Consider the following 27,997-nt stretch of genomic DNA (forward strand, 5'->3'; position numbering starts at 1 on the left):
CATCAGGTGGAAGGTAGCTCCAGGGCAGGCTGAGAGTACCCACCTGGGACCTGAGTGGGGATGGGCTAAGTCACTGAGCTACAAACCGCAGGCGCTGACTCATGGCCTCTGCTGGGCGGTATAAAGGAACTAGCCCAGGGTCTTCCTGCAGCTGCAGGGACGAGCTAGCTGGACCATGGCCCAGGGGACAGTGATCCGTGTGGCCTCAGAGCAGCCCACCTACGCTGTGTGTGTGCTGGGCACCGAGACTCAGCTGGATGTCTATGGGTGAGCAGGGGACATCTGGGGGTGGGGGGCAGGTTCAGAGGTGCTGGATGAACAGGTTCTGCAGACACAGGAAGTGTGCGGTTGGCTCAGGCTTCAGGCTCCAGCCTCTGTAGCTGCTGCCAGAAAGAAACTGGAGAGGTAAGACCTGAGTGGCCCCTGGACGTGCCCAGACTCAGGGCAGTGGGTTCTTTGTTGGTTACAAGGGGCGATTTCCTAGGGCCTCAACACAAATAAATTATCGCAGGGTAAACAGGACCATCTGAGGCAACAAAAGCTCAGAAAGGGTCTGTGACCTGCCTAAGATCCCACAGCAAGTGTACCTTGGAAGCGAGGCCAGACCCCAGACTTCATGACCCATACCTGGTTCATGCTGTGGTTTGTTACCCTATAACTCCCTCCGCAGGAGCCTAATAGTGTGGGCGCGACGAAACAAGCTCCAGCGTGGGAGAGGCCAAGGCGGGAAGCCCGGCCCTGCGCTTGGCCCCCGGGGCGGCCTTGGAGCTTCAGTTTCCTCATTCGTGAAATGGGAATAAGACTCACTTTACAAGGCGGTTAAAGGGATTAAATGTGGAAAACCATGAACGTGTTCGTGAAGCACTTAGCACAGTGCTGGGCACAACCCTGGTAGCTAGCTGTCTGTTCATTCATCTGTTCACTGAACAAATACTAAATGAATACCTACTATGTGCCAGGCCCTGTGTTAAATGAGGTGAGAGCCAGGAACGCTCTGGATGGGTGCACGTGTTGCTGTCGGTGTCGTTGTTAGTAGTAGTACTGGCCGCCCCTGGCTTCCTCCGTCCCAGGCTGGGCATCTGGGATCCTAGAATGGCACCCACAGGAATGCCTGGGACATTTCCTTGAAAGTGTCACTTACTGCCTGAACCTGGGCAGCGTGAGAACAGCAGTAAGTGTCTGGGTGGCTTCTCAGGACACAGAGGGGAGGCAGAAGATTGAGGGGCTGAGGAGTAAACGAAAAGGAGAGAGTCTGTGTCATCAGAGGGCTCCTTCATGACATCGAGCCCTGCTATTCAGCCCCCGAAGGTCTCTCATAATACGGCTGACTCTTACACCACACCTCCTACACATAACTCATTCAGCAGCCTCATGAGGAGTCAGTGCTGTTATTCCTGCTTTACAGAAGGAGAAACTGAGGTTCTGAGAGGTTAAGTAACCCACCTGAAGCCACACAGCTAGTCGGTGAGGGAGCCAGGAATCAAGCCCAGGCAGCCTGGCTCCAGGATCCTCCTGTTTCCCCTTCAGCCCCGGGACCAGCGCCTCCCACTTCTTACCTGCCCTTCCCAGCAGTCCCCGGCCAGCACCTCTGTCCCATCTCCTGCACAGCCTGAATTCTCCTTCTGAAACGCAGCGGGAGCGGGCACCCTCTCCTTGCACACGCACGCCCGCTCACCTTTGCTCAGGCCGTGCCCTCTGTCACTGGGCCGAGAGCCCCCGGGGTTTAGACAGACAAGGTCACAGAGGCAGGGACAGACCCCAGGGGCGTGGGCACTTATCCCAGAGCTGCTCTTACAAACTCCGCTTGTGATTTTCAGTCTGTGTTTGGAAAGCACTTCCTGCAATGGGAAATATGTTGATTATAGTCAAACAAAATTCTGCAGACCTGAGACGAATATGGAAACCCACAGAAGGCTTTCTGTGATGCTGGTGCCCAGGGTCAGGGTGGTATCATGACCCCAGCTACTATGTGCCAGGCCCTTCCATTGTGATATCTAATCCTCACAGGAACCCTGCAAGGTAAACATTCTCATCGTGCCCATTTGAGAGATGAGTAAACTGAGGCTTCAGGAGGTGAAAACACCTACCCACGGTCACACGCATTAAAGGTGGCAAAGCCAGGAGATCTGACCCTAAGCCCACCTGCCTCGCTAGCTCACACCGCCTCCGAGGGCCACACGGTTGGCCTCAGCTGCTGGGTCCGTGGAGCTAATGCAGCTTCCACAGGGCTCGGGAAAGGGCCAGAACAGGGGTGAGGGGTCTAGGAGCCTCCAAACACAGAAGACGGTGGGCGTTCCGAAGCCCCCCGCCCTGGGCTTCTCTTCCTTCAGCGTCTCCTTCTCCATGGAGACCCTCAGGGTGACAGCGGGGAGCGTGGAGGAATCTATGAGTGTCTCTGGGCCTCGCTTTACCATCTGTAAAGGGGGAAAATTAACATCCACCCTTGTGGGTTGTGGCGAGGATTAGATTTATAAAACGCAGGCCATGAGGCCTGGAGGCAGAGTCTGTAAAGCCCCGGCCGGCCGTGGCCGACCCACCTGGCTGCACCCATCTCCCCGCCCTGCTGAGGAAGCCACACGGGGCAGAGAGAGCCAAGGTGACAGTACTCCCTGCCCCGCGGCCGTCCAGTATCATCGCCTTTTAGGGCCTCAGGTAAGAAACCTGGGCGTTCCTCTTTCCAGCCCAGCGGGTCTGTTCATTCTGGGACGATCCCGTCCACTTCTGTGGCTTTTCCACGTGAGGAAATAGCAAGGGCCGTGCACTCCCATGGTGCAATGCTTTAGTTACTCTGCCCCGTGCGTCATTCCATGGTTTCCTCAGATTCCAGTCAAATTCATGGCCATTCAACAAACTCGTCTCAGTGTCTTTTACAGCAGTGGTTCTCGCACTTGAGTGTGCATCAGAACCGCCTGGAGGACGTGTTAAAACACAGACTTCCGGGCCCCACGCTTCCAGTTTCCAATTCAGCAGGTCTGGGTGGGACCCGAGACTCTGCATCTCTAGCAAATTCCCAGGTGATACTGGCGCTGCTGTTCCGAGCACCATACTTAGGGAACTGATGCAATGGAAACGGCGTCGGGCTGGGCGGCACGTGGACCAGGACCTGCCATTATCAGTCCTGTGACTTGGACGCTGGGTCCCTGTGAGCCTCAGTTTCCTCATCTGTAAAATAGGAATAACAATCCCCCACCCACAGGACGATTGTGAAAACGAAGGCATGTCTTGCAGGCTTCAGCTTGATAGAAGTCAAGACAACCCGGCCACCCCCGTCGGGACAGAAGGTGCCACGCCTGAAATGTCATGGAGGCACCAAAATTCCAAATGCTCAATGCCTGGACAGAGAAGGAGGAGAAAAATGCGGCTGCTGGTTGAGCTAACGTCTTTTTTTGTTTTGTTTTTGTTTTTTAGGCGAGGCAACCCTTGGTTGACCTCACAGATTGCAAGGACCTTGTCAGTTTACAATCCCTTATTTTTTATTTTTTACACCTACAGCACCCAGTTTTCCTAGGTGGTCTCCCATCCAAGTACTAACCAGGCCTGACCCTGCTTAGCTTCTGAGATCAGACAGGTTCAGGCTTGTTCAGGGTGGCGTGGCTGTAGACTGAATGAATGTCTCAACTAGACCCCCTAGTGACGTTTTCTGCTTAAGATATGAAAAAACGTGTTTATATGTTTGCCTTTTGCTATTCGTATGTACATGATAAGTCAAAAATCGGCACAGCGTTTTCTTTATGAGAACTTGTCGCCTACTTTTTCCTTATTTCTCATGAGTCAATTGATTTTAGTTCCAGCGTTTTCTGGGTACCCACCACCTTTCTGGGACCCAGACATCCCATCGCTTGAGAGAGCAGGGTCTTGGCTCGGGGCAGAAGCAGAGAACCTCCGTGAAGGAAGTACAGAAAGGGAGGGCATGTCCGTTTCCTGTTGCTACTATTAGAAATGACCACAGAGTTGCTTAAAATAACACAAGTGCTATATCCCAATAACACTGGGGGGGGGGGGGAAGTAATTAATGCAAATGAATGATCTTACAGTTCTGGAGGTCAAAATTTCGAAAATGGGTCTCACGGGGCCAACATCCATGGGACTGAGATGAAGGTTGCAGGAAGACCGCGTTCCTCTCTGGAGCGTCTAGGAGAGAACGCATTCCCTGCCTGTTGCAGCTCCTAGAGGCCGCCTGCATTTCTTGGCTCATGGCCCCTTCCGGCAATTGCATCGCTCTGGCCTCTGCTTCCACCATCTATTTATTCTCACTCACTCTGACCTTCCCGCCTCCCCCTTATTAAAGCCCTTGTGGTTACATTGGGCTCATCTGGATAATTCGGGATAATCTCCCCACCTCAAGATCCTTAACTTAACCATATTTGCAAGTCCCTCTTTCCGTGCACGGTCACGTATGCATAGGTTTTGGGGATTCTTTGTAGTCATTTTCAGGGGACCATTATTGTGCCTAGGAAGAGGGAGGGGAAATCTCATTTTGAGGATGAAATCCCTCTTGGCCGGGGTGTCGGGGAAAGGACTCAATGGTGGAAGTCCCACTGAGATGGTTCCTTGGGGCCGAGTGGAATTAGTGTCTCCTTAGATTGGGATCAAAGAATACGCCCCCGATACTATGGTTGACCTATCCTTTACCATTTGTTGAAACTTGTTTTATGGTCAATTACGTGGTCGCATTTTTTTTAGTGCTCAACGTGCACTTTGCTTGGGAAAGTGCATATTCACTAGTTGTGGCGTACAGAATTTTGTGTATGTCCGGTCAATTAAGCATGTTATGTTACTAGTTTTCTGTCTGCTTAATCGAGAAAGAAGAGTTGAAATCTTCAACCATGACGGTGCATTTGTTAACTTTTCCTTGTATTTCTCTCAGTTTTACTTTAAATGTGTCAAGGCTATGTTACTAGGTGCGTACACATTTAGAGAACCTTCAAGGCGAGTTGAACTAAGCTTATGCTATCAGATTGTGCCGCTCTCTGTTGTTAATAGTGTGGCTTTTTGGTCTGATATTAATGTGCCGACCTCAGCTCTCTTTTAGTTAGTATTGGCTTCATGTATTTTTTTTAAATCTTTTCTGGATCTCTATATTTTAGGTATGTTGCTTATAAATCGCATATAGCTAAATTTTGTTTATCCAACCCAAAACTATCTTTTAAGTAGTAACATTAATCCATTTACATTTATTTCATTTATACACTTGGATTTATTTTTACGATCTCATTTTTTATTTTCATTTGTTCAATTTTTGTTCTATGTTGCTTTTTGCTCTTTCATTGCCTTTTGAATGGACTTTTTCTGTTCTTTTTATTTAGAACTCCATTTCTTTGAGTCTTGTGAACACATTTAAATTTTAACTATAAAATCTATAATTAAACATTATATTAATTCTCTCTTCTAACAAGTATCTCAGGATAGTTCGACTCTCATTACTCTTCCAAATTTACATTCTGCTCTTTTATTTAATCCCACAGTTTAAATAATTTTAAATCTTTTTTATACAGACAAAATTTGTTTAGATTTACTAAAATGTTTACCATTTTACTTGCTCACCATTCTTTCTTGCATCTCAGACCATGCTTCTGACCTCAGATATCGTCTTCTTAAAGGATATCTCCAGAAATTGCTTTGGTGAAAGCATGCTGGTTATAAAATAATAATTTTTCTTCATCTGAAAATGTCTCTGTTAAAACACATTTTTGTCAGGTACACAATTCTAAGCTAATAGTTATTTTTTCATTATATTTTGAAGACATTATTCAACTGTCTTCTGGATTTCATTGTTGCTATTGAGAAGTTTGCTTCCAGGCTGATCATTACTCTTCCGTAGGTGATCTGACTTTTCTTTCTGGATACCTTTAAGATCTTCTCTTTGTCTCTGGTGTTCTTCAGTTTAACCACTGTGGGGTGTGTGTGTGTGTGTGTGTGCGCGCGCGCGCGCATGCGTGTGCACACGCACGTACGTGCCATGCGGAGAAGGGAGTCCTTGGAGATTTTTCTTACTTCTCATGATCTCAGCAGTGCTTTTACAATAATATTTTAACCATGATGGAGTTGTTTTGTAAGATGAGCACCCCTCAGAGAGCTGGACTGCCACAGTTTCGGAAGCAGAAGTCTGTGTGATTCTTCGTATAAACACAATCCTGTGTGTGTGTCTGTGGGAGGTAAACCTCTGGGTGTGCACACTGCACTATGCATATATCCGCGTACGTGTGTCTTGGCTGTGCATGTCTCTGCAATTTTCCTAGTTCCGGTGTAAGCCGTCCAGGGCAGAGGACTTCCTGTTTCTCACGACCTCCTGACAACCTCCCGTGGTCAGGGGCAGACTGGCTGCTATCTGGTGTTGGCACAGTTTGGGAAAAGTGAGAAAGCTGGGGAGAGCGGCAGCAGGCCAGCTCTGTCTCACTGTATGTCTCTCTCTCCTCCCCATCTGTGTCTGCCACAGCTCTGCCCCCAAGGGCTGCACGTCCTTTGGCATCAATGCCTCCCCAGGAGTGGTTGTAGATGTCGCCCACAGCTTTCCAGCCAAGAAGAACCCCTCAGGTTTCTCCAAGTGGCCCCTGGACCCTGGGCTGGAGGTGAGCCTGAGGATGAGAGCTGCCAGCAGTAGCACAAGTGACCAGAAGGTAAGTACAGCAGCTGTGGCATGGGAGGAAGACAGCAGGTCTCAGCAGGTCAGCATCAAAGTCTGTCCTGCGCTGACTCACAGCCCCAACCCTTTCAGAGCCCCCTTCTCCCTGGAAAAGCTCATGATGGCTCAGTCCAGACGCAGCATCCTCAGAGACAATATAGAGACCCCAGAGGTTTACGCAGGAATTTGATTAAGTTCATTCATTCAGCAAATGTTGAATAATCACCTACTACATGCAGGCACTAGAGGTACAGAAATGAACAAGACAGGCAAGGTTGCAGCCTTTACGGCACTTACAGCCTATGGGTGAGGGCATCAGGTACTACACGGGCAGACAATTACAGATGGCGATGAGTGCCACGAAGGCCACAGCCAGGCAGCCCTGGGAAACCGGTCCGTGCCGGTGCCTTCAGATTATCACAAACTATTGGCTTAAAACAACAGAAATGCATTCTCTCGCAGTTCTGGAGGACAGAAGTCTGAAATCGAGGTATCGGCAGGGCCACGCTCCCTCTGGAGGATCTCAGGGAGAATCAGTTCGTCTCCTCTTCCAGCTTCTGGTGGCCGTTGGCATTCTTAGACCTACAGCCACATCGCTCTAATCTTTGCCTTCGTGGCCACATTGACTCTTCCTCTCAAATCTTTCTCTGCCTCACTCTTGTCATTGGATTTAAGGCCTGCCTAGATAATGCAGGAAAATCTCGTCTCAAAATCCTTAATTAATTACATCCGCAAAGACCTTTTTTTTTTCCAAATAAAGTCATATTTACAAGTTTCAGGGATTAGGATGTGGACATACATTTTGGGGCACTGCCGTTCACCACTGCGCCCCCTTTGACAGCAGATAGAATCAACAGGACCCTTTGGGGTTTGCATGGAGATGTGGGCCAATGACCAATTGTTCTCAGCAGAACAGGCCAAGCAGCCTCCACCGTGAGACAGAGGGTTGTTGCCTTGTGGTGGAGCACAGAGCTTGGGTATCAGAGCAAGTTGGGGAGGGCGCAATCAGGGAAAACTTCCTGGGAGAAGTGGCAAGCTGAAGGATCGTAAAGACGACCCACCCAGGAGAGGGAAAGAGGAATGGAAGCTCTATCTAGGGGATGTGGCCTGCGTACACACTCTGGGTGAGCAGAGGGTGAGACTCACGTTGGGGAAACTGGGGACGATCCTTTCCTCCGCGGAGTAACAGGACTGCATTCGTGTGTTGGCGAGACCCCGCTGGCTACAGTGCAGCGAGTGCATCGGCTCCAGGCAGTGGACTGGAGGCGGATGCCGTGGGCCAGACGCAACGTGACAGTGGCCGTGACTTTTCCCTGGATCCCCACTATCTCCATGATCGATTCAGACACCTCGGCGGGAGCCCTGAGGAGCTCCTTTTCTTCCGATGGCAGCTCTTCGGTTTTGCTTTGGGGAACTCGCTTCCGCCATTTTGCTTGGAAGTGTCCGTCCTGATGCTCCGCCCTCCTCTGGCCAGAACGGGTCAATAAAATGCGTTCTTCCCGGATTTTGAACTCTGGGCAATTGGGGTTGGTGCCTCTTAATCTCGACAGCCCCCGTCCTGAAGAGAGGACCATCTATCCAAAGCTCCTGCTCTCCTGATCCTCAGAGGGCTTGGGCTCCCGCCTTTCCACAGTCTGGTTTTTCAGGTCTCCTCCATCCCGTCTGCTCGCCAGCGCCCGTTTCTGTGGCTCGTGACCAGTGCTCCCCCTCTAATACCTCTTCTACCATGTCTCTGGCTGTTCCTCTTTCAAGATCTACTCCATGTGTACCTCCCTGACACGCCCAGGTGGAGTAAGCTCTGCATTTCTGGGCTCCCATACGACTTTCTTCTATGCATCACAATCATTCGAGTGTTTTGCTATCCCTCTGTTCCCACCACTTGGGGTGCTCTTTAGAGACGGAGACCACTTCTTACCCATACATGTCTCCTTAGCATCCTGCCCTGAGCTGGCATATAGTAGGGGTCCAGGTATTGTTTGTTGAATGACTAAGAGAAGTCATTAGTGGTTCGCTGTTGTCCTATAGGTTCAGATTTCATACTACGGACCCAAGACTGACCTGGTCCAAGCCCTGCTCTACCTCACTGGAGTAGGTAAGTGATGACCAGGATCCTGGAGCGGTCCCCTCCTCCTCCAACACACACACAGCCCTGCAAGGCCTCTCCCCGGGAGAGACCACACGCCGGAGCTTAGTTTAGACTGAGCAGAGGAAAGGGACAATTTCTAGCCAGTCACACATGTGGTAGTTCATAAATGTTCTCTCCCCAGTCAGTGAAACACAAAGAAATACAACTGGAGAGAGAGGGCATTTGCAGGGAACTTCAATCTCATCCTAATATTTTGTTTCTCAGCTTAGTAAGTAGTACATGGATTTTCAATATGTCTTTATACCTTTTTAATACTTCAACTCCTTGTAAGAAAAAGTATAATATAGACCGATGTTCCCCAAATTCCATTATTTACATCTCATCTTCACCATTTTTTGCCATTTCAGTGATCTACTCAGATTTATATTTATTTAATATTCTTTAAATACATTTTTAAACTTGACCTCATCTAGAACAGTATCATCATATTATTCTTATTTAAATGTGCATTGAAAATATGAACAGCATGTGAAATCTTCAGGTTTCATTTCATTAATGAATTGCATTCATTAATACACATTTATTTCATAAATACACATTTTTATAATAAATAAATCATAATAATATAGCACTAACTCTACACCGGGCACTGTGTTAAGACATTTCAGTTAAGCTTTTCAACAATCCAATGAAATTGGCACTATCGATATCCCATTTTTCAGATGAAGAGACTGAGGCACAGGAGGTAAACAGACTTCCCCAAGGTCACACAGCTGGTTGGTGAAGAAGTAGAGATGTCCTGTCTGCTAAGCTCTATGCTCTCTGGCCCAGCACTAATCCCTGGATATGGACATGTTTAAAGTCATCCAGGTCAATCACACAGTGCGAGCTCACGAGGTTGCTTTACCACACTGTGGGAACAAGGATCTGTCACTGGAATGACAGGATAGTCATGAGTTCTGATGAGAGAAGAAGGAATTGCAGACATACACTCTCTCAGCCATGCCATTCGGACAGAGCGGGATCTATCCGGGGCCCCGAATTGTCTCAGTGCAGTTGCAATACACATGATGAAGAGCTAGGTGAGGTTAGAACAAACACTGTGTCCTCCACCCTATGGTCAGCAGGGGCTGGGGTTGGGACTGGAGGCCTTTGAGAGCCTGGCAAGGTGTCTTATAGGGGCTTCACACCAAACATCCCCTTGGGGTGGCTAGAAATTCTTTCCGTAACCCTCGGGGGTGGCCAGACGTGCAGGATCTGTTTGGCATCACAGCCATGGTGCACCCTACCTCCCGAAGGAGAGTAAGTGTGGTCAGAAGCCCTGGCTCTGCTGTCTGAATTTCAGACTTCTTGGGGGACACAGGGGTGTCTTTGAACCTGTGTCTCCTCTGAAGGGGAGGGAGAGAAGCCTGGGTGTAGATCGTCTCCTGGGAAAAGGATTATCCACTGGGACTAGGTTGAGTGCCCCTAACTTGTACCCTTACCAACTTTCTTCTCTTCCTCGGTGGGGTTTCAGAAATCTCCTTGAGCGCGGACACCATGCGTACTCCCAAAGCGAAGACGACCAAAGCCAGGAAGGACCAGGTACTGCTCAACCTTGACTGAGAACCCAAAATGCTCCCTGTAACTCCGCCGGTTTCTCCTCTGGCGCCCCCTGGTGGTAGTGGGACGAATAGCGGTCTGTCTCACATATCCCATGTTTTCTGTAAGATACAATTTGGGAAGAACGAGAAAAAGGAAACGAAAATCGCCATTACCATTTTGGTTTACATATTTCCCATCTCTTACAAAACTAGGTTTTTACTGTTTGTGATTTCAGAGAATGTGGTGCCCTACAAACTGGAAACTACAGTCACTCTGTTAATCCACAACAGAGAGTAAATTTGCAGGCGTATCTTGACTCTGGCATGAAAATGCCCACTTCAGGCTTTAACAACTAGTGGGAGAGATTCCCATGATGTTGCCCATGTGGGGTGAATAATAGAGAAAGGAAGGAATGGCACAGAGCAGGGGAGAGAAGGAGCCAGGTGGGGCCAAGGAATGTATATTACAGAAAGAGGGGTGGAGGGTGTAGGTGATGAGTCGTCTTAACTGGGGTCCATGGACGAAACTCAGGGTATCCCTGAAACCCCAAAGCTGCCTGCACAATTTGTTGCTGTGTGCACTTTAGGAGGACATGACCAGTTGAAACACTAAGATCCCTTTGTTGGGTCAAACCAAAGCTGCAGGGAGAATTACAGCTCTGACAGTGGAATCCATCTCCCGTCCCACTCAAAACACAGTCATTCCCTGGGGCAAATGCTGTCCTACAAACAGAAGACGTCATCCCTATTAGAGCCCCACCAGGAGGGGCTGCGTAATTTGCTTTAATCTTCGGACAGACAGTAACTGGCTGCTAAGAATAGTACCCATACTTTGGTGAGTGAGTAATTAAGGATTCACATAAGAGATACTATTTAGATTAGAATCTTGGCACAAACATCTAGCTCAGTTTGCTTTGCCAATACAACAGTTTTTAAAAGCTGTTAAACATCAATTTTACCATTATGACTCTTTTTTTTTTTAAGTGAATAAATTACATTTTTGGTGCATTCGCTTATGACTTTTGGGGCAGGCAAAAATCCACTCTTGGAACCAAAGAATTAACTGACATGGGAGCGAGATGTATAAACTGCGCGAGGCCACTGAGATGCTAGGGACGGGTGGCCATGCTTTCTCGGGAGCTGGAGGGACATATACAGGTTCCTGAGTGTGCTCCATCTCTGCTGGGTGTCCACAGAGGACCTGGACCTGGGGCCCTCGCGGGCAAGGTGCCATCCTGCTGGTGAACTGTGACAAAGACAATCCCAATTCTTCCGCCATGGACTGCATGGATAACAAGGTGCTTGACAGAGAAGGTAAAGACCCCCGGGAGCTAAGGGGACTAGAGCTTCATCTTTTTGTGAAGCTCTTTGTCCTGAGCCTTGTAACTGCCTTCTGAAATCAGAGTTATTGGAGGTGTGTTCTTCCTAGCATGTCCACTGTATAGGAGAAAGAATGGACACAGGTCCTGAAAGGGCAAGTGACCCAGCCAAGGCCGCATAGCAGCCAGAGAAGAACCAGGACCAACCATGAGTCCCAATGCCGCCTCCAGTTTCCATGCCCTAGCCCGCTGCCCAACCCAAACTTCTGCTCATGCGTCAAACCTGGGGCCTGAAATACTTCAAAATGAAAGCCTGGCCACTGCCCCAAACAAGTCAGAGCAGCCCTGAGCCCCTGCCGGATGCCAGGCCCCAGCCTGACCACTTCAGAATTATTAATTCATCCAATCCTTCAGTCCAAGTCTCAGAAGTATGTGCCGTCCTCACCCCCACTTTACAGATAGGGAACCTGAGGCCTAGGGAAGTTGAGCGGTTTGCTCTCGGTCACGAGGATGGTGGTGGAGAAGCGTGTCTGCTGGCACACTTCTGAGGTGTGGTCGGGGCGGAAGGCACATTGCCCACCTGCCCTGGAGGAGGGCGCTGTGCGGGTGAGGTTGGCCAGCCAGGGCCGTGGCCATGGCCTTCTCGGGGAGCTGCTAGGGCAGCACAGACACAAACGCATTTCGAAGTTGCATGTGGTTGGCCTGGCCTGATGCCAGGAGGCAGCCTCTGCACAGTGCCTGGCGCACAGTAATGATCATGCAGCCGGGACCCTCGCGGGCACTCCCAGGATGCCGGGCATGCACTAAGCACTTCGAACAGATGACCTCGCCCTTCCCTCCACCTGGGCACTACTCTCAGCCCTGTCCGTTGATGAGGAAACAGAGGCACCAGGAGCTGAAATAACTCCCCCAAGTCCACCCAGATCCGGGGTGCAAGCCCCGCTGACTCCAGCGTCCTTAGCATCAGGTCCATTTTTGACCCAGTGACTGTTGTCCAGCTCGGCTCCCCCCAGGCCGTTGTTGGCCACCGTTGTAGTTGGTTCACAAATTTCACCTCCTGCTCAGGCCCAGGAGAGAAACCTTTCCACTCATTCATTCCACAAATAGTCGTCGAATAGCTGCCAAGCACTAATCATTTTTCTAGATGCTTCTAGGTACTGGGGACAGAGCAGCAAACAAGAGAAATGAGGTCCCTGTTTTGCTGAGCTTACATCTTAAGCTCATCTTAGTGGGAGAGGACCATAAACTCGATTAGATTTAATTCTGAAAAACATTATTTAAATACTGGAAAGAGCATAAAGAAAAAAGACTCCAGGCAACATGGTAAAGAGCGTTCTGTGGGTGGGACGGGGTGGTCTGTGGGTGGGGTGGGGTCTCAGAGGCCAGCCTCTCAGGCTACACCTTCCCATTCCAGACCTGCAAGACATGTCCCTGGTGACCCTGACTACCAAGACCCCCAGGGATTTCTTCACTAAGCACCAGCTGGTGCTCCACGTGGCCAAGTCTGAGATGGACAAAGTCAGAGTGTTTCAAGCCAGTTGTGAGTAGTCCTTGGCTGTCATTCCCTTCCTGCCCCCTCAGTGGGTACAGCCCCTTGGCATCCCCTTTGATGAAAATTCCTGAGCACCTATTATGCACTGAGAAATAGAATGGTGAGCAAGAAGGATAACATCTCTGCCCACCACCTCCTAGAAAGGGCACACAGACAAAATACAAACAGACTAACAAGATGATGTCTGGAGCGGGTGAGCCCCAAGGAGATAACTTCCCTCCCAGAGACTGTCGTAATCTGTAATCATTCTTCGTGTGTGTCTTTTGTCTCTGTCTCTGTCTGTCTGTCTGTCTCTCTCTCTCTCACACACACACAGGACTCCTGTTTAAGCAGGTTTTTTACTCTAAGCTGACTGTACGTGTTATATTATCATTTGTTCTCCAACACCCTGCTATCAAAGCCGCCAGCGAGTTCTCAGCAGCTCACGAGCACCTGCTACTAAGGGAGTGCCAGGCTCGGTGCTAGGCACACAGCAGAGAGCAGAGACCACAACAAAGTCCCTGCCTTCGTGTCGCTTTCGTCTCAGGGGTCTGGGGGAGATGGCGTGCAAGCTAACTGCATAAAACGCCCAGTGCATCAGAAGCGCCGTGAGGAAGAATGCAGCGGGGAAGGGGACGTGGATGAGGGGCGGAGCCAGGGAGTGTGGGAAAGGGCGGTCAGAGGAAACGTCCCCGTGATATATCATTTGAGCAGAAGCGGGCGTGGGAACAGCCTCACAGACACCCGGGGGGTTGGGGCATTCTAGGCAGAGGGAACTGGGGGTGCAAAGGCCCTGAGGCAGGATCACGAGTTTGAGGGGTGCGGGGAGGTCAGTGCAGCTGGAGTGTGGTGTGGAAGGGTTAAGGCAGTAGGTGAGGGCGGCAAAGAAAGGGCAGAGGGGCAGGGGCCAGATGTGGAATGACTGGCTTAGCCTGAGGGAGATGGGGGAAGCCGTCTGAGGGTTTTGTGCACAGGCGCAACTTGATCAGACTTACAACAAACCAACTCCTTGCCGAGGCGTCGCCTCTTCCAGGAAGCCTTCCCTGGCCCTCTGGGTTTTCCTCCATCCCGACACTTAATACCATCTATAATTTTGACTGTCTTGGCTCCTCCCTCCTTACCCAGGAGACTGTGTACTCCCTGGAGGCCAGGACTGTGACTGTCCCCCTAGGTGCGCCCTGAGAGCAGGAGCTCAGGAATGAATGAATGGATGGATGAATGAATGAATGAATAAATGAAGAATGAACCGTAACATACATTGGGCTTCCTATAACGTCGAGAGTGGCTTAGGCACCCCCATCACTCCACTCCTGGATCCCCAGCAGAATGAGGGGGTGGTGATGTTTTAGTCTCTTTCTCTTAAGGGGATGCCTCGACCAGATTTAGCTGTGAGGGGCCCTCCGGGGTGATGCGTGGTGGGCCTGGGAAGGCATCACAGCCCCTGGAAGAAGACGGGGTCTCTAAGGTCGAGGTGCAGCCCTGAGCCTCCCCCGCGCTCTCCCAGGGGGCAATAAGCTCTCCGAGTGCAAAGCGATTCTGGGGCCCCAGCGGCCCTCTCACGCCCTGGAGCTCCCGGGCGGCCAGCACAGCACGGACTTCTACGTGGAGGGCCTCGCCTTCCCGGACGCCAACTTCCCAGGCCTCATTTCCCTCACCGTCTCCCTGCTGGACACGTCCGACCCGGTAGGCCAAGATGGCGGCAGAGGGGAGCCCCGGGCTTCCAGGCAGCGGCCCAGCTGGGGTGGTGCAGAGCCCAGTGGGGTGGGGGGGTGGGGGGGCAGAAGGGGTTGGGCCTGGCTGCTGTAATGGCCTCTCCCCTGCGCCTCTCCCTGCAGGAGCTCCCCAACACCCTGGTATTCCAAGACAGTGTGACCTTCCGTGTGGCCCCCTGGATCATGACCCCCAACACTCAGCCGGCACAGGAGGTGTATGTGTGCAGGTGAGGGGCCCTGGGGTGCTGGGGGACAGAGCACGGACACATCAGGAAGAGCCCTGGACCAGGAGCAGGAGCCTGGGGTTATGGCCGCAGGCCTACCGTGCACTTGCTAGGTGAACGGGGAAAAAAAAGTAATCCCTACTGTGACTTGCTGAGGGCTTGTGGCTTGTTCAGAGCCATTAAAAGGCAGGGGAAATTACTGTTGCTGTTTTTCTTGTGGCTGTCCTGCCCTGATGCAGGCTGAAGGCTGCTTTACCTCCTGGGGAGCCTCTAGAATTTGCTAGACCTGCAAGACGAGAGCTCTCAGTCCCTGAGCCAGGCCTCCAGAGTTTCTCAGAGTGTGGCCCTTGGAATTTCTGCACCAGAAACCCCTAGGAACTCACCCAAAATGCATGTTCCTGGCCAACCTCTGTCAGCTGGGTCCTGTCTCTGGGGAGGGGTCCACCTGCGTTTTAACAAGCTGCTCTGGGGATTGTGGGCATCCATCCCACAGTCTAAGAGCCCCCGTTGGGCATGCAGGAGCCTCAGGGGTCCTTCCTCCCTCCTTGGATTCCTCTGGGACTGAGGGATAAGAGTGTAACCTGGCGACCAGCACACTGGCTGGAAGCCAGAGGGGCCCGGGTTCCAGTCCCAATGCTGTCCTTAGATAGCACGACTTTGAGCATTGACCTCCTCACTCTATCTTCTTGGTAGAAGGAGACACCTGCTAGTTCTTCTCGCAGATCGTCACGAGGATTTGGTGGGATAATGCTTGCAAAAAAAGCAGAGAGACGCAATGAGCCGGCCATCTCCATTCAGGCCGCAAGCATCTCCCGAGCACCCACCGTGCGCCCCCTAACCAGGCCCGAGTTCCTGCTCCACCCCAGCAACGCTGCAGGGTCCAGCTTGCTCCCAGGCCAAAGCCACTGGCCACTGAATCCAGAACACCAAGGAGCTTCTTTTCTGCTTTGTTTTAAGGATATTTGAAAATGAGGACTTCGTGAAGTCATTGACTGCACTGACCAAGAAGGCCAACTGCAAGCTGACCATCTGCCCCTTGGAGGAGAGCATGGACGACCAGTGGATGCAAGTACGAGGCCCCGGGGGGCGAGTAGGCCGGGGTGCCCAGGGTGAATGACCCTGAGGCCAAGGGCCGCTGGGGGACCCGGGCTCCAGGGGGCTCGGCCTGTCGCCGCCCTGGCCACCCTTCCTTGGACAGGCAGGGAGTTAGAAGCCTCTGAAGGTCCTCACGTAAGAGGACTCAGGCAGGTGATTCAACTGGCGTCTACTGCAGGCCACTGTGGGTCTACCCATCGTCACCAGGATGAAAACCACCTTCCCGCTTAAAAACTCTCAGGCGACCTCTAGAAATGATTCAAAGCTCAGGGAGCTGGAGCTCAACTGGTCCCTCCAGGGGCCCTGCCTCCCAGCTGGCCTTCTGGGCTCTGCCTCCAGACCAGGCCACACCCCTCCTCCGGCACTTTCCATGGCTCCCGTCTCCTCCTCCTCGGCCTGCCACCCCCGTCCCCGGTGCGACCCACCGGCCACACTGCATCCCCGTCTGTTTCCATACAGGCTCCCCCATTGAGCCGTGAGCTTCCTGAGGGCAGAGCCTGGTCTCATTCAGCTCAGCACCCCAGCGCCTGGCACTGGGCGGTGCCAGTGGGCAGGTGGCGAATTGAGCCGAACCTCCTTGCTATACCCTTGCTTCGCCTCAGGACTCTCTGCCTTGCATGCCATTCACCCCGCCCACGCTGTTCCGACGACGGCCCTCCCCAGTCCCATCCCCATGTCCAAATCATGCATATCCGTCCAGTCTGAGCTCGAGAGCGCCCCCTTCGTACATGTCCCCAATCCCTCTGGCGAGACTCCATTCCTTCTTCTTCTAACGGCTGACCTGCCGCCGTTTTTGACCTATGAGAAAGACGATTTCACATGGTCCGGCCTAATGCGATTTATGTTCATCGTCACATCTGCCTGCGGGATTTGCACCTGATTCACTTCCGAGCTTTCCCCCACTCTGCCCTACAAGCTGGGCGGGGGGCCTAACCCGACCCCTGTGGGGGGGAGGGCCACGCCAACACCCCCACCCCCCACCCCGGCCCCCAGGCCTCAGCTCAGCAGCACTTTGCTCACAGATCTTCTCGGAGCTCCTAGTCCCAGCAGGAGCCACCCATCCGTGTCCCTGCAGACCCCTCCCTCCCTTTCAGCACCTCCTAACATGCTAGTCCCCCAGCTCCTGGGATCTCCCCCTAAGAGGACAGGGCCTGAGGCTGGCTCACCATGGGTCCCCATGGGAGTGAAGGGCACGCCGGGATTTCACAGCACTGTAATAAGCTCTGAGCCCCTCCTCTGGGGTCCAGTGTCACACACAAATTTGCCCATGGCCACCAGGGGAAGAAAACGTGGCTGGTTCCACGCCGCCAATCCCTGCACTAAATGCCAAGACCCAGGCGGCATGGGTACCAGCCCCCTCTCCTCTCGCTCTGCCCAGGACGAAATAGAGATTGGCTATATCCAAGCCCCGCACAAGACAATGCCCGTCGTCTTTGACTCTCCAAGGAACAGAGGCCTGAAGGAGTTTCCCGTCAAATCCCTGATGGTAGGTGCCGGTGGGGGATCCGGCGGTTGACACCCCCTTGCCTCGAGGCCGAGGCCGCCTTCCTCATTGCCTATCTCCCCGCAACCCCCTTCCCTCGGCCGAGCGGCCCAGCTCCCAACAGTGCAATGTCTGCTCAAGCGGTGACCAGGTGGGGTGTTATTTCTGTTATTACCATGGTGAGATCTAGCTCTTTCTTTCCCAAAGCCCTTTCCAGCCGTGAGCTCACCTTGTCCTCGAGATAATCCTCCGAGGACATAGGTCAGGCTTGGGCCTCCCTGTTCCACTGAAGGTCCTCTTGCTGCAAGGTGAGGGCGGGTTTGGACCGGAAACTTCTCCAACGTTCGTTCATTCAGCTGGAGGGTCTGTACTTTCGGGGCTGAGGGGGCGGTGCTCCATCTGGGACATGGTCTGAGAGGGGGCGGTTCAGGTCCTTTCCTGGACGTGACTTCATCAGCCGAAGATTCTACATGTGTTTGGGGGTTAGGGTGGCCGTGATGTAGTGTTACGTTTTGCTTGACCAGCCTGGCAGTTCCCTGCAAACTCGGCAGAGATTATAACACTACATTTACCGCACACGCATCCTGTCAATCACTGTGCTGAACACTTACGTGCACTGAGTCACTTAATTTGTCCAACAAATTGAATGTGCATCCTATCGCTAGGCCCGTTTTAGAGATGAAGAAACTGAGGTTCAAAGAGGCGAAGCAGCTTTCTGAAGGTCATGCAAAATGAGAAGGGAGAAGCCGGGATGCAAACCGGGGCAGTCTGGCTCCGCGCTTTCCCAGAGAGAGCACAGAGGACAGCGCCTTGACTGCAGGCACCCGGGAAAAACAGGAAAGAGTGCGGGGCGCCAGGGCTGCTGTGGCTTTCCAGGAAGAAGCCTGCACCGCGCGGGGAGGGGAGGCGGCCCTGCTCACGTGGGAGGCCCCGAAAAGAAATCTGAGTTTAACCCCGCAACCTGTCCGAGGCTTTTTTCCTGTCCTGAGTCGAGTGGTGCCGGTGAAAAGGTTGTGTTGGGTTCACGGCTTCTCTCGGCCCGGCATCAGGTTAGTCCTGTTTCAGGAGCAATGGGATAAAGTAGCCGGGCGCCACGGGAACTTTGGCCCTTTTCCTGGTTTCAGTCCTGCTCTGTCCAATGGCCTCGTCTCCTACTTTGATGCTCCAAGTGTGACAGAGGCTAGATTCTTTGACGTCACAGCCAAACCTCTAGAGCCCTGCAGGGCAGGTGAGCAGATCGACACCTCGGCACAGGTGTCCTCGCAGCCTTGAATGCAGTCGGGCCGTGATGGCCTCGCAGCCGAGTGCGTCTGCGGCATTCTGACTCAAGTCGCTCAGGGATGGAACAGGAATAAAAGCACGCTCACCGCAGGCAGTGCCCCGCCCGTCCTCCCGTGTCACTGTGGGCCCCTTTCTCGGTCCCTCGCCTGGCTCCGGCCCCGCCGGCGTCCGTCCTGTTCTTCGAATGCACCCGGCTTGTACTCACCTCCGGGGCCTTCGCAGGTGCTGTCCCCCCTGCTTGCCACGCTCTTCCCAGTTCACCTGTCTGGCAGCTTCTCAGCGGAAGGACACCGCACCCCAGCCCCTGGCATTCTCGGCTACAACGCCCCGTTGCTTTGCTATAAATCACTGCCTACTCATCACTTTTTCATTGTCTGCCTCCCTGCAGAGTGTAAGCACCGGGAGGGCAGGGCCTGAGGCCACGGAGCCCATTCTTGTACCCCAGGTAGTTAGCACGCAGCGTGACATGCACATGCTTGGCCTGCAAGACAGCGTCAGTCAATTAAACACCACTGCTGTAAGTGGAAAACCGGTAGCACTTACCGTAAATGGGAGGTGACCATGACGTTAAACAGAATGAACGCAAAAGAACGCCGGCTCCATGCTAAGTGGGACGCTAGCAGGTGTTAAGGGGTGATTTGTGCCACTCTGGGACTTTAATCTTTGACAAACCAGAGAGTGGAGGACACCTGCAATGGAAACTCCTTTCCCAGTCTGTGCCAGAAGCTGTAGCACGTGGCACCTGCGAGCCTCCCTTGCATGTACCGCTCTTGGGGGCTGACTTCTGCAGACAATGGACACCCCTTTGTTTGCCTGCAGAAATCCGAGCCTGCAGCCTATGGTACTGCTCCCCTCACATGCTGAGAGCCAGGGCAGTGGCTTGGATAAAGTCGTCATTCATTCATTATACATCCGTAGAGCACGTACTCTCTGCCTGGCCCTGTCTAGGCACTTGGAATACGTCAGTGCGCAAAGCCAAGGCCCCCCACGCCCCTCACGGAGATGACATTCTGGGCAGGAGCATGCTTCAGGGAATAGCAAGGAGGCCAGGAGGGGTAGGACAGAGCTAGCAAGCAGGAGAGGCAGTCAGAGAGGGGGCGGGGATGGGGCATGGTGGGGGGACTCCTTGGCCATTTTAAGGCCGTTTGTTTAGAATCGGAGAAACTGCGGAATTACTGCAGGGTCTTAAAAAGAGGGGGATTATGATCTGGTCGATGTATCAAAGGGGCCCTCAGGCTGCATGTCAAGAGCAGATGGCGAGGACCAAGGACAGGAACGGGGAGAGTGGGAAGGTGGCTGAAAGACGATGGGGCCGCAGGCGGGGGGAGCAGGGGAGGGGCCGAGCGGTGAACAGATTCCAGATATGTTTTGAGGGCAGAGCCAACAGGATTTCCTGACTGCTGTGAAGGAGAGGGGGCAAAGGTGACATCAGGCTTCGACCTTTGTATCTTTGTGACAGGCAGGCGCCTTCTCCCAAGATGGGGAGGAACAGAGGATGGGGGAGGGGAGCGGGTGAGGGGTCCGGGGCAAGCGGGAGATATTTAGTCAACATCCACGCAGGGAATCGGGCAAGCAGTGGCTCTGTGTCTGGAGTTAGGGAGAGAAAAGCAGGCTGGAGATATAAACGCGAGTTGTCAGCACGTGGGCAGCATTTCAGGAGACCCGGCGAGTGCGCCAGAGGAGGGAGGGAAGCTGGACAACGAAAGGAGACGAGGGCTGGGCCTTGGGGCCCCCCGTGTGCCGGAGACGGAGCGGGAGCCACGGGGAGGTAGGGTCCAAGCGCGCACGGGGTCCCCAGGGCCAAGTGCAGAAAGTATGCGGAGGGAGCGGGGGTGACCCGCTGACTCAGACGCTGCTGGTGCGCAAGGAAGACGAGGCCTGGGCGCTGCCCGTTGGGTTTAGTGGTGTGATCACGAAGACCTCGATGAGAGCCAGTCTGATGGCGGAAGTCAGGTGGGGATAGGTTTTCAGCAGAAGGGGAGGACGGGACTGGGAAAGAATGCATTTTAAATTAGTGGAATCACTGACCTGGAGGCCACTCACCTCCTCGGAAAAATGCCCCCAAGCTTGGAATCTGGAATCTGCTTCCAGGGAGTCCGTGGCCCCCACGAAGCCCCAGGATGCAGACCATCGATTTGTAGAAAGCTAGAGCTAGGATGGCAGACTGAATGACCGCCCCTCACTTATGTCCACGTCCTAATCCCCAGGACCTGATGCTGAAGGGACTTTGCAGATGTGACTGCAGAAGGGACTTTGCAGGTGTGGACCTTTTGATCCAGAGGAAACGACCTCAGACTTCTGACCCTCAGAACTGTGGGAGAATACATGTGTGTTGTTTTAAGCCACCAGGTTTGTTGTGGCAGCACAAGGGACTAATACAGGGGCTGAGAGGCGTGTCACTCACCCGGCCTTCTCGCCGAGATCCGTGTGGAGAGGTCACAGCCATTCCGGAAGCTCGTTCTAGGCCCCCGGTCAGGGTGTGGACCGAGAAAGCTTGCTGTAGAGTCGGCTCAAATCTTGGTCCTTCCACAAACTGGCTATGGGACCTGAAGAAGCCACGCACCACACTCTGAGCTTAGTAAATTCTCTGCAAAATGAAGATAAAAGGGATGTTTTATAGATTCGTTATTATTGCCCAAGTTAAGGGTTACAAAGCAGCTGGAATGTATTAGAGACTCAAAACATGCTGTCCCCTTTCTTCCCACTTGATTTTGTCATTCCTTCAACATTCCGCAAATGATAATGGTACCGGCCATGCACCAGCCGCTGGCAGGTACTGAATTCCTCCCTGTGACAGAATTACTCTTCAACCTTGGACCCCGCGCTCTCTTCACCAGGCAGGAAGTGCTCTAACTCTCAGCATGTGCTTCTTCCATTTCAGGGTCCAGAGTTTGGCTATGTGACTCGAGGGCCCCAAAAAGGGGGTGTCACCGACCTTGACTCCTTTGGGAATCTAGAAGTGAGCCCCCCAGTCAAAGTTGGGAAGAAGAAGTACCCGCTGGGCAGGATTCTCATTGGGGACAGCAGTTACCCTAGGTGAGGAGGGAAGGGGCGGAGGGGGTGGCCAGGACCCAGGGAGGCCGTGGAATACCAGCAGGAAGGAGCCTTCCCCACTTAGTCCCAACCCAAGAGGGCTCCACAAACCTTAGGGCACGTGAGAGGAATCAAGGTACAGGGCAAGGGATACAAGGCTTAGGACCCCAATAGACCCAAGTTCAACTTCCAGCTCTGCCACTTAAATTCTGTGGTCGTGAATATTTACCAAGCACCTGCTATGTGCCAGGCCCTATGCTAGGAGCTGGGAAGGAATGCAGCCATGAACATGACCGACGAGTCCCTGCCACTATTCCAGTGGGGGAGAAACATAACAGAAAAGTAAATAAATAAGATCCTTTTGACTAGTACAGAAAACGGAACAAGAGAAGGACAGAGAAGGAAGGGGAACCGGGTTGGTCAGGGCGGCTGAGGAAGGCATCTCTAGGGAGGGGGCTCGATGACGAGAAGGACATGGCGGTGTGGAGAGCTGAGGCAGACGGCCCCTGGCAGATGAAAGCGCAGGTGCAAAGGCCCTGAGGCAGGGACGCGCTTAGCATGTTCACGAGCGGCTAAAACAGACGGGGCAAGGGGAAGAGCAAAGGGCTAGATCACAAAGGACCGTGGAGAAGACTGCCGCTCAGAGGGCGATGGAATGTCCCCAGGGCCACGCAGCTAACAAGAGATCACCGACCCAGCGTCTGGGCTGAGTCAACGGGCAGTGGTTTCTGAGGCGAAGCTCTGGTCCTATTTACCTCGCTGACTCCATGCCTCCGTTTCTCCAATAAAACTGGGCTGAAAAATACTTCGGTGCCTCAACTATCAGGAGATAGAATAAAGGCATCCCAGGCTCCGAGTTCCCTTTCCTGGAGGAGCACTCTGGCACCTTGGCCGAACCTCCAGTCCTGTTAGAGACCTCTGTGTCGCCCCCCCCCCCGCCCCCTCCCATAACACGCGTTTAATCCTGTGTGGGCAGCGCCGACAGCCAGGAGATGCACCAGGCGCTGCAGGACTTCCTCGCCGCCCAGCAGGTGCAGGCCCCCGTGAAACTCTACTCCGACTGGTTGTTTGTGGGCCACGTGGACGAGTTCCTGAGCTTCGTTCCGGCGCACGAGAAGGTGCAGTGTGGGGGGCTGTCCCTGGGTTCCCCAGCCCAGCTCTGGGCTCTGTACTCTGCCTGGGAGGACTGAGCTGGTGTGCCCGACTCTGTCTGATTCCCTGCCCAGCAGGAGGGGCCATGGAGGAGGCGCCAGCCTGGGTCCAAGCCCCTGCACCCTCTTCCACTAAGCCCTCCTCCTTGGGAGCCTCATGGGCAAAGCTGACCTCTGACCCCAGTGATTCTGCCTCCAGGGCTTCCGGCTGCTTCTGGCCAGCCCCCGGTCCTGCTTCAAACTGTTCCAGGAGCAGCTGAATGAGGGCCACGGGGAGGCTCTGCTGTTCGAAGGGATCAAGAGTAAGTTGGCCATGCCTTGTTCTTCCATCCGGGCACCTTCCTCTGCCTTCATGTGGTCTCCCAGTGCCAGATGGAATCATTCAGCAACAGATATCTTTTGAGCACCCACTATGAGCTTGGGGATGCTATATGAGCAGAGCTGCCTGCCCTCATGGCTCACAGTCCAGGGCAACTGAGTCAAGAAAAGAACTACAACACAGGGGCTTTGGGGAAGTGTCTGGGAGGAGTTCAAGGAAGGCTTCCTGGAGGAGGCAAAGACCAAGCAGGAGCATAAGGATGAGGAGGAGTTAGTCAGGCAAACGGGGCGGTGGGATGAAAGAAAGAGAGATATTCCAGACCGAGAATGCAAAAGCTCAGAGGCAGGAGGGAGCAAGATGTGTTTGATGACCTGAAAAAAAAGTTCAATCTGGCTGAAACACAGAATAAAATATTAATTTTTTTCAGTAAAGTCCGCAGACAGGGGCCAGGATCAGAGGTGGAGAAGCCTCCATGGCTGAGAGTTTTCACCTAATATCTGTGGCGGCATCAGGCCTCTGTTGGCTCCTCGGTAAATGGAGACAAGAGACTTTAAGGGAGTGAGAGAAACACTTTTAATAAGAACTTACCCTGATCAAATACTTTATTAAAGGCATTTGCCTCTCAGATGCTCGCAACAAACCTGTGTTAGTTAGGAATTAAGGCTGCCCCCATTTGGTAGGTGGAAAACCGGGTCTCCGCTGTATCTATTGGGAAGAGGGAAATGGACCTCTGAATTCATCTACGCTTTGTTCTTTTTCTTCATGACAGAAAAAAAGCAGCAGAAAATAAAGGACATTCTGTCAAACAAGAAATTGAGAGAACATAACTCCTATGTGGAGGTACCGGCCTGGGTACCTGGGAGATGCCACAGCCTGGCAGAGCTGACACCCCCACCCTCAGCCCCCTCCCCTGAGATTAGAGGCAGGAGGCAGGGCCTTCCGTGGGCTGCGCTGGCTCCGTGGTGAATGGCCCTGGGAATTGGGTACATGTGCGTGTGGAGAGCTCACCACCCCTGCAGGGGCACACACCCTGCCCCGGCCCTCCCCCCGGAAGTCCCCGCCCCGCCTGCGCTGGCCCCTGCCATGCCCACCGCCCTCCCCACCCCCCTTTCCCTCACCCCAGAAATGCATCGACTGGAACCGGGAGGTGCTGAAGCGGGAGCTGGGCCTGACCGAGCGGGACATCGTGGACATCCCCCAGCTCTTCAAGCTCCATCAAGACTCCAGAGGGACCCTCAAGGCCGAAGCCTTTTTCCCAAACATGGTGAGGAAGTGGCCTTCGGACGTGGCCCACCTTGCTTTGCCCGTGGCCCGGCTTCAGAGAGGCCAGCGGGGCTCTGGGTGCAGGTCCAGGAAGCTTGGTTGTCTCCTCGTTTGCATGGCCCCATCTGGGTTACAGAGCCCCTGCGGGCATCTCACAGGCAGCCTGGGAGTCAGACAATATTGCCACCCCCACTTGGCAGATGAGGCACAGCAAGGGAAGGTCTCTGGCACAAGAACACACAGCGGGCAAGAGGTGGGGTTCAGAGCCGGGCTCCAGAGCCAGGGGTCCACTGCAGAGCCCACGCCCTAACCACCGGGCTGCACTGCCCCGGACGGGCTTCCCTGTGAGGTGAGGCGGGAGTGCAGCTGGGCAGACAAGCACCAAATAAGACCCTCTCAGGTCGATCAAGCTCCATGAAGGGGCTAACGGTGGGGCACCTTCCCGGACTGGGTGGTCCAGGAAGGCCTCTTTGGGGGGCAGGGGGGAAGGGGTGAGGCTGGTGCTGGGGGCTGGACAGGATTCCCTTGCTTGAAGGGTGGACTTGAAGGGGATCCCGGCTTTGCTGAGAACTTTAGCTGTGACCCCAAGTATCATCTTACATCATCTACTATGTTTTTAGCACTTGTCTGCCCTGTTACTCTATTTCTTCAGAGATTACCCGTAAGTCAAAAAGCAGCTTCACCCGTTTCTACTGGGGCCCCTCAGGCACCCTCTCCTGCCGGAGTTCAGGGTTGGGAGCACGATGGTCTTCAAACCGGGTTCCCTGGGACCCTGGGGTTCCCAGGCAGTGCCTTAAATCCAATGGTTTGGATCTTTTCTAATCTATGCTTTGGAATTCTGCAAAAGACTTTGTTTAGAGTAAAGGATTCCTTGGCCAAAACATGGCCGGAGGGGGCGCCCTCCTCTCACGCCGTGAATAAAACTCCTTGGCCCCAAGTATCCATTGCCTCGCCCTTTTAGCCCAGCCAGGTTTCCCAGCTCAGGAGAAAAAGCTGATGCCGATGGCTGGGAGGTGAGGCTGGGAGGTGAGGCATCTCAAACAAAGTAATCGTTGTCGCGGAGGGCCGACTCTGCCTTCCCCGTTTGACTGATTGCCACAGGAGGGCAATGAACTTGAGCCACGACGATCTCTGGAGCCTGAAGTGGGAGGCGGGGGTGTGGGCGTGGCCATGGGACAGGCAGAGAAGAGTACAGACCCCCCAGTGCGGGCTGCATCTAGGCGGCGACAGGGAATGAGATGCCCCTTTCATGATCCATGAGCCCCAGAGACGGACTCTGTACCTACTGTGTGCTGGCACAGTGCTGGGAGCTAAGGGAACACACAGGAGGGATGACTGGTTGTCACAAGTGGCTTCACTCCGGGCGAGGACATTTGAGCTGGGCTCAATTGACAGAGTTTTCAAGAAGGTGGTGGGTGGGGAAGGAGCATGGACCCCAGGGTCTGGCAGACTTGGGTGTAAATCCTAGACTAGCTGGTGGCCTTAGGTAGCCCGCTTTTCCTGCGTGGGCCTCAGTTTCCTCACCTGTGCAGCAGGGCTTGATTTCCGAAGGGCAGGAGAGAGAGGGGGCACGCGGAGAGCGATGTGGGCTGCACGCTGCCGCCCCTGACCTGGCATCCCACCCCTGCAGGTGAACATGCTGGTGCTGGGCAAGCACCTGGGCATCCCCAAGCCCTTCGGGCCCATCGTCAACGGCCGCTGCTGCCTGGAGGAGAAGGTGCGGTCGCTGCTGGAGCCACTGGGCCTCCACTGCACCTTCATCGACGACTTCTACAGCTACCACCTTCGGCACGGGGAGGTGCACTGTGGCACCAATGTGCGCCGCCAACCCTTCTCCTTCAAGTGGTGGCACATGGTGCCCTGAGCCCGCCCCTCCCTCCAGTGTCCTCTCCCTGGGGAAGGTCCTGGCCAGAGGCTCTGGTCCCCTGCAGTGTGGCATGGCAAGAGTTCCTGGGGGGGAATATTGGCTCCCCAGGGGGTGGCCACTCTGGACTGTGGCTTGCTACCCTCGCCGGTGTTCCCTCCGAAGATTCTACAATGGTCCTGGCTTTGCAGACGCAGTCGTGCGGCGAGAAGCTGCAATAAAGTTTTACAATCCCTTCGTACGTGAGGCAAAGCTCTCTCTCGTAGCATGCATTCATGTATCCACGCGCTCATTGCCACGAGTGTGTAAACTTGTAAGTGCCACCAGGAGATGCCGAAGGCTGGTGTTCCCGCGCGTGCCTGAGAGTCGTACCCCGTTCGTGTTGTCCTTTGAGGAATGGGCAGCAGAGGGGTGAAGCGAGAGCCTGAGGGGGACACGAGGATTTGACCGTTAGGTCAACATGCCCAGACATCAGTGAGCCCCGCCCCCCCGTCCCACCCACTTGTCATCTCCATCCACCAGCCGGAAAGCCCCATAAAGCGGGCTCTTGTCCCTCATATTTGCTGCTTGCTGTGGGCTGCCTGTGGGGACGTGGTGCGTGACAGAAGCCATTGGGGTTTTCTGGAATAAAGTCATTAGTCCCCTCTGTGTCCTTTTAATATGTTTTATGGTCCCGACAGAGGGACTTAGATCCCGCTGTAGAAAATTAAACAGGATGACTCAAGATCTTTAAAACTGAGGCCAGATTTTGCTTCCACAGAGCCTGAAATGCTCAGGAAACCCCTGGCAACGCTGTTTTCACAGTGGAGAACTAGGAGTGTGGAAAAGATGGACTTGCAAAGCCTCTGCCTTCGCGCCAAGGACAAAGGGCCCCGTAAAACCTGGCGAAAAAGCGCTTCTCTGGAGCAAAAGATGTGCAGTATTTTTTGTGGACCAGAAAGGGCGCCTTGAACAAGAGGAAGTTGGTGTGAGGTCGTCCCCAAAACTGACCGATAGGGCTGCCTGGAGCAGCAACCGGCCTCAGACAGAAGCCGAGTTTCCTCAGCTTCCTGGAGCTGCAGCAAGATTGACAGACAAGCTGGCAGCTAAAGCAGATCTTACAAGGGGGTAAATGCAAGTGAGCACCCCCAGCCATCTGTGAAGGAGCCAGGGAAGCCCCCAAGGAGAAAGCACCAGCTGTTAAGTCCTCCCAGCCCCACAGAGCCCTCGGAGCAAGAACTTCCTGCACCCTCTCTTCCCTAACACCCAACCCGCCTCCCTACCCCAGCTGCCACAGGCTAGTGTCTGAGGCTGCCGTAATAAATTACCACAAACAAAGTGGCTAAAAACAATAGAAATGTGTCCTCTCGCAGTTCTGGAGGCCAGGAGTCCTCCGGGACTGGGCTGGAATCGAGGCGTCAGCAGGGCGATGTCTTTTCACGGGGCCCCAGG

At 53.6% G+C, this 27,997-nt stretch overlaps 1 protein-coding gene and 1 pseudogene across 2 annotated transcripts; one reads left to right on the forward strand and one right to left on the reverse strand.

The window, feature by feature from the left end:
- Positions 1 to 135: 135 nt before the first annotated feature.
- On the forward strand, positions 136 to 27,868 carry PADI4 (peptidyl arginine deiminase 4). Of its 2 annotated transcripts, XR_001594875.2 has the most exons (17): positions 136 to 267; positions 6,437 to 6,617; positions 8,648 to 8,714; positions 10,225 to 10,292; positions 11,488 to 11,605; positions 13,025 to 13,150; positions 14,646 to 14,824; positions 14,977 to 15,080; positions 16,035 to 16,146; positions 17,551 to 17,658; positions 21,818 to 21,972; positions 22,946 to 23,087; positions 23,320 to 23,422; positions 24,209 to 24,279; positions 24,563 to 24,703; positions 26,333 to 27,040; positions 27,327 to 27,866. XR_001594875.2 is itself a non-coding variant. In XM_016128405.2 (16 exons), exons 1-16 carry the CDS (start codon positions 176 to 178, stop codon positions 26,564 to 26,566), a joined length of 2,001 nt encoding a protein of 666 aa, XP_015983891.1. In that variant the 5' UTR covers positions 136 to 175; the 3' UTR covers positions 26,567 to 27,868. The 2 variants fall into 2 exon arrangements, 1 of the variants encoding a protein (XP_015983891.1); XM_016128405.2 differs by having other exon boundaries at positions 26,333 to 27,868.
- Positions 3,484 to 3,602, reverse strand: LOC118606837 (annotated as a pseudogene).
- Positions 27,869 to 27,997: the final 129 nt, after the last annotated feature.

Source organism: Rousettus aegyptiacus, unplaced genomic scaffold (genome assembly GCF_014176215.1).
Source record: "Rousettus aegyptiacus isolate mRouAeg1 unplaced genomic scaffold, mRouAeg1.p scaffold_m13_p_1, whole genome shotgun sequence".
Classification (NCBI taxonomy): Eukaryota; Metazoa; Chordata; class Mammalia; order Chiroptera; family Pteropodidae; genus Rousettus; species Rousettus aegyptiacus.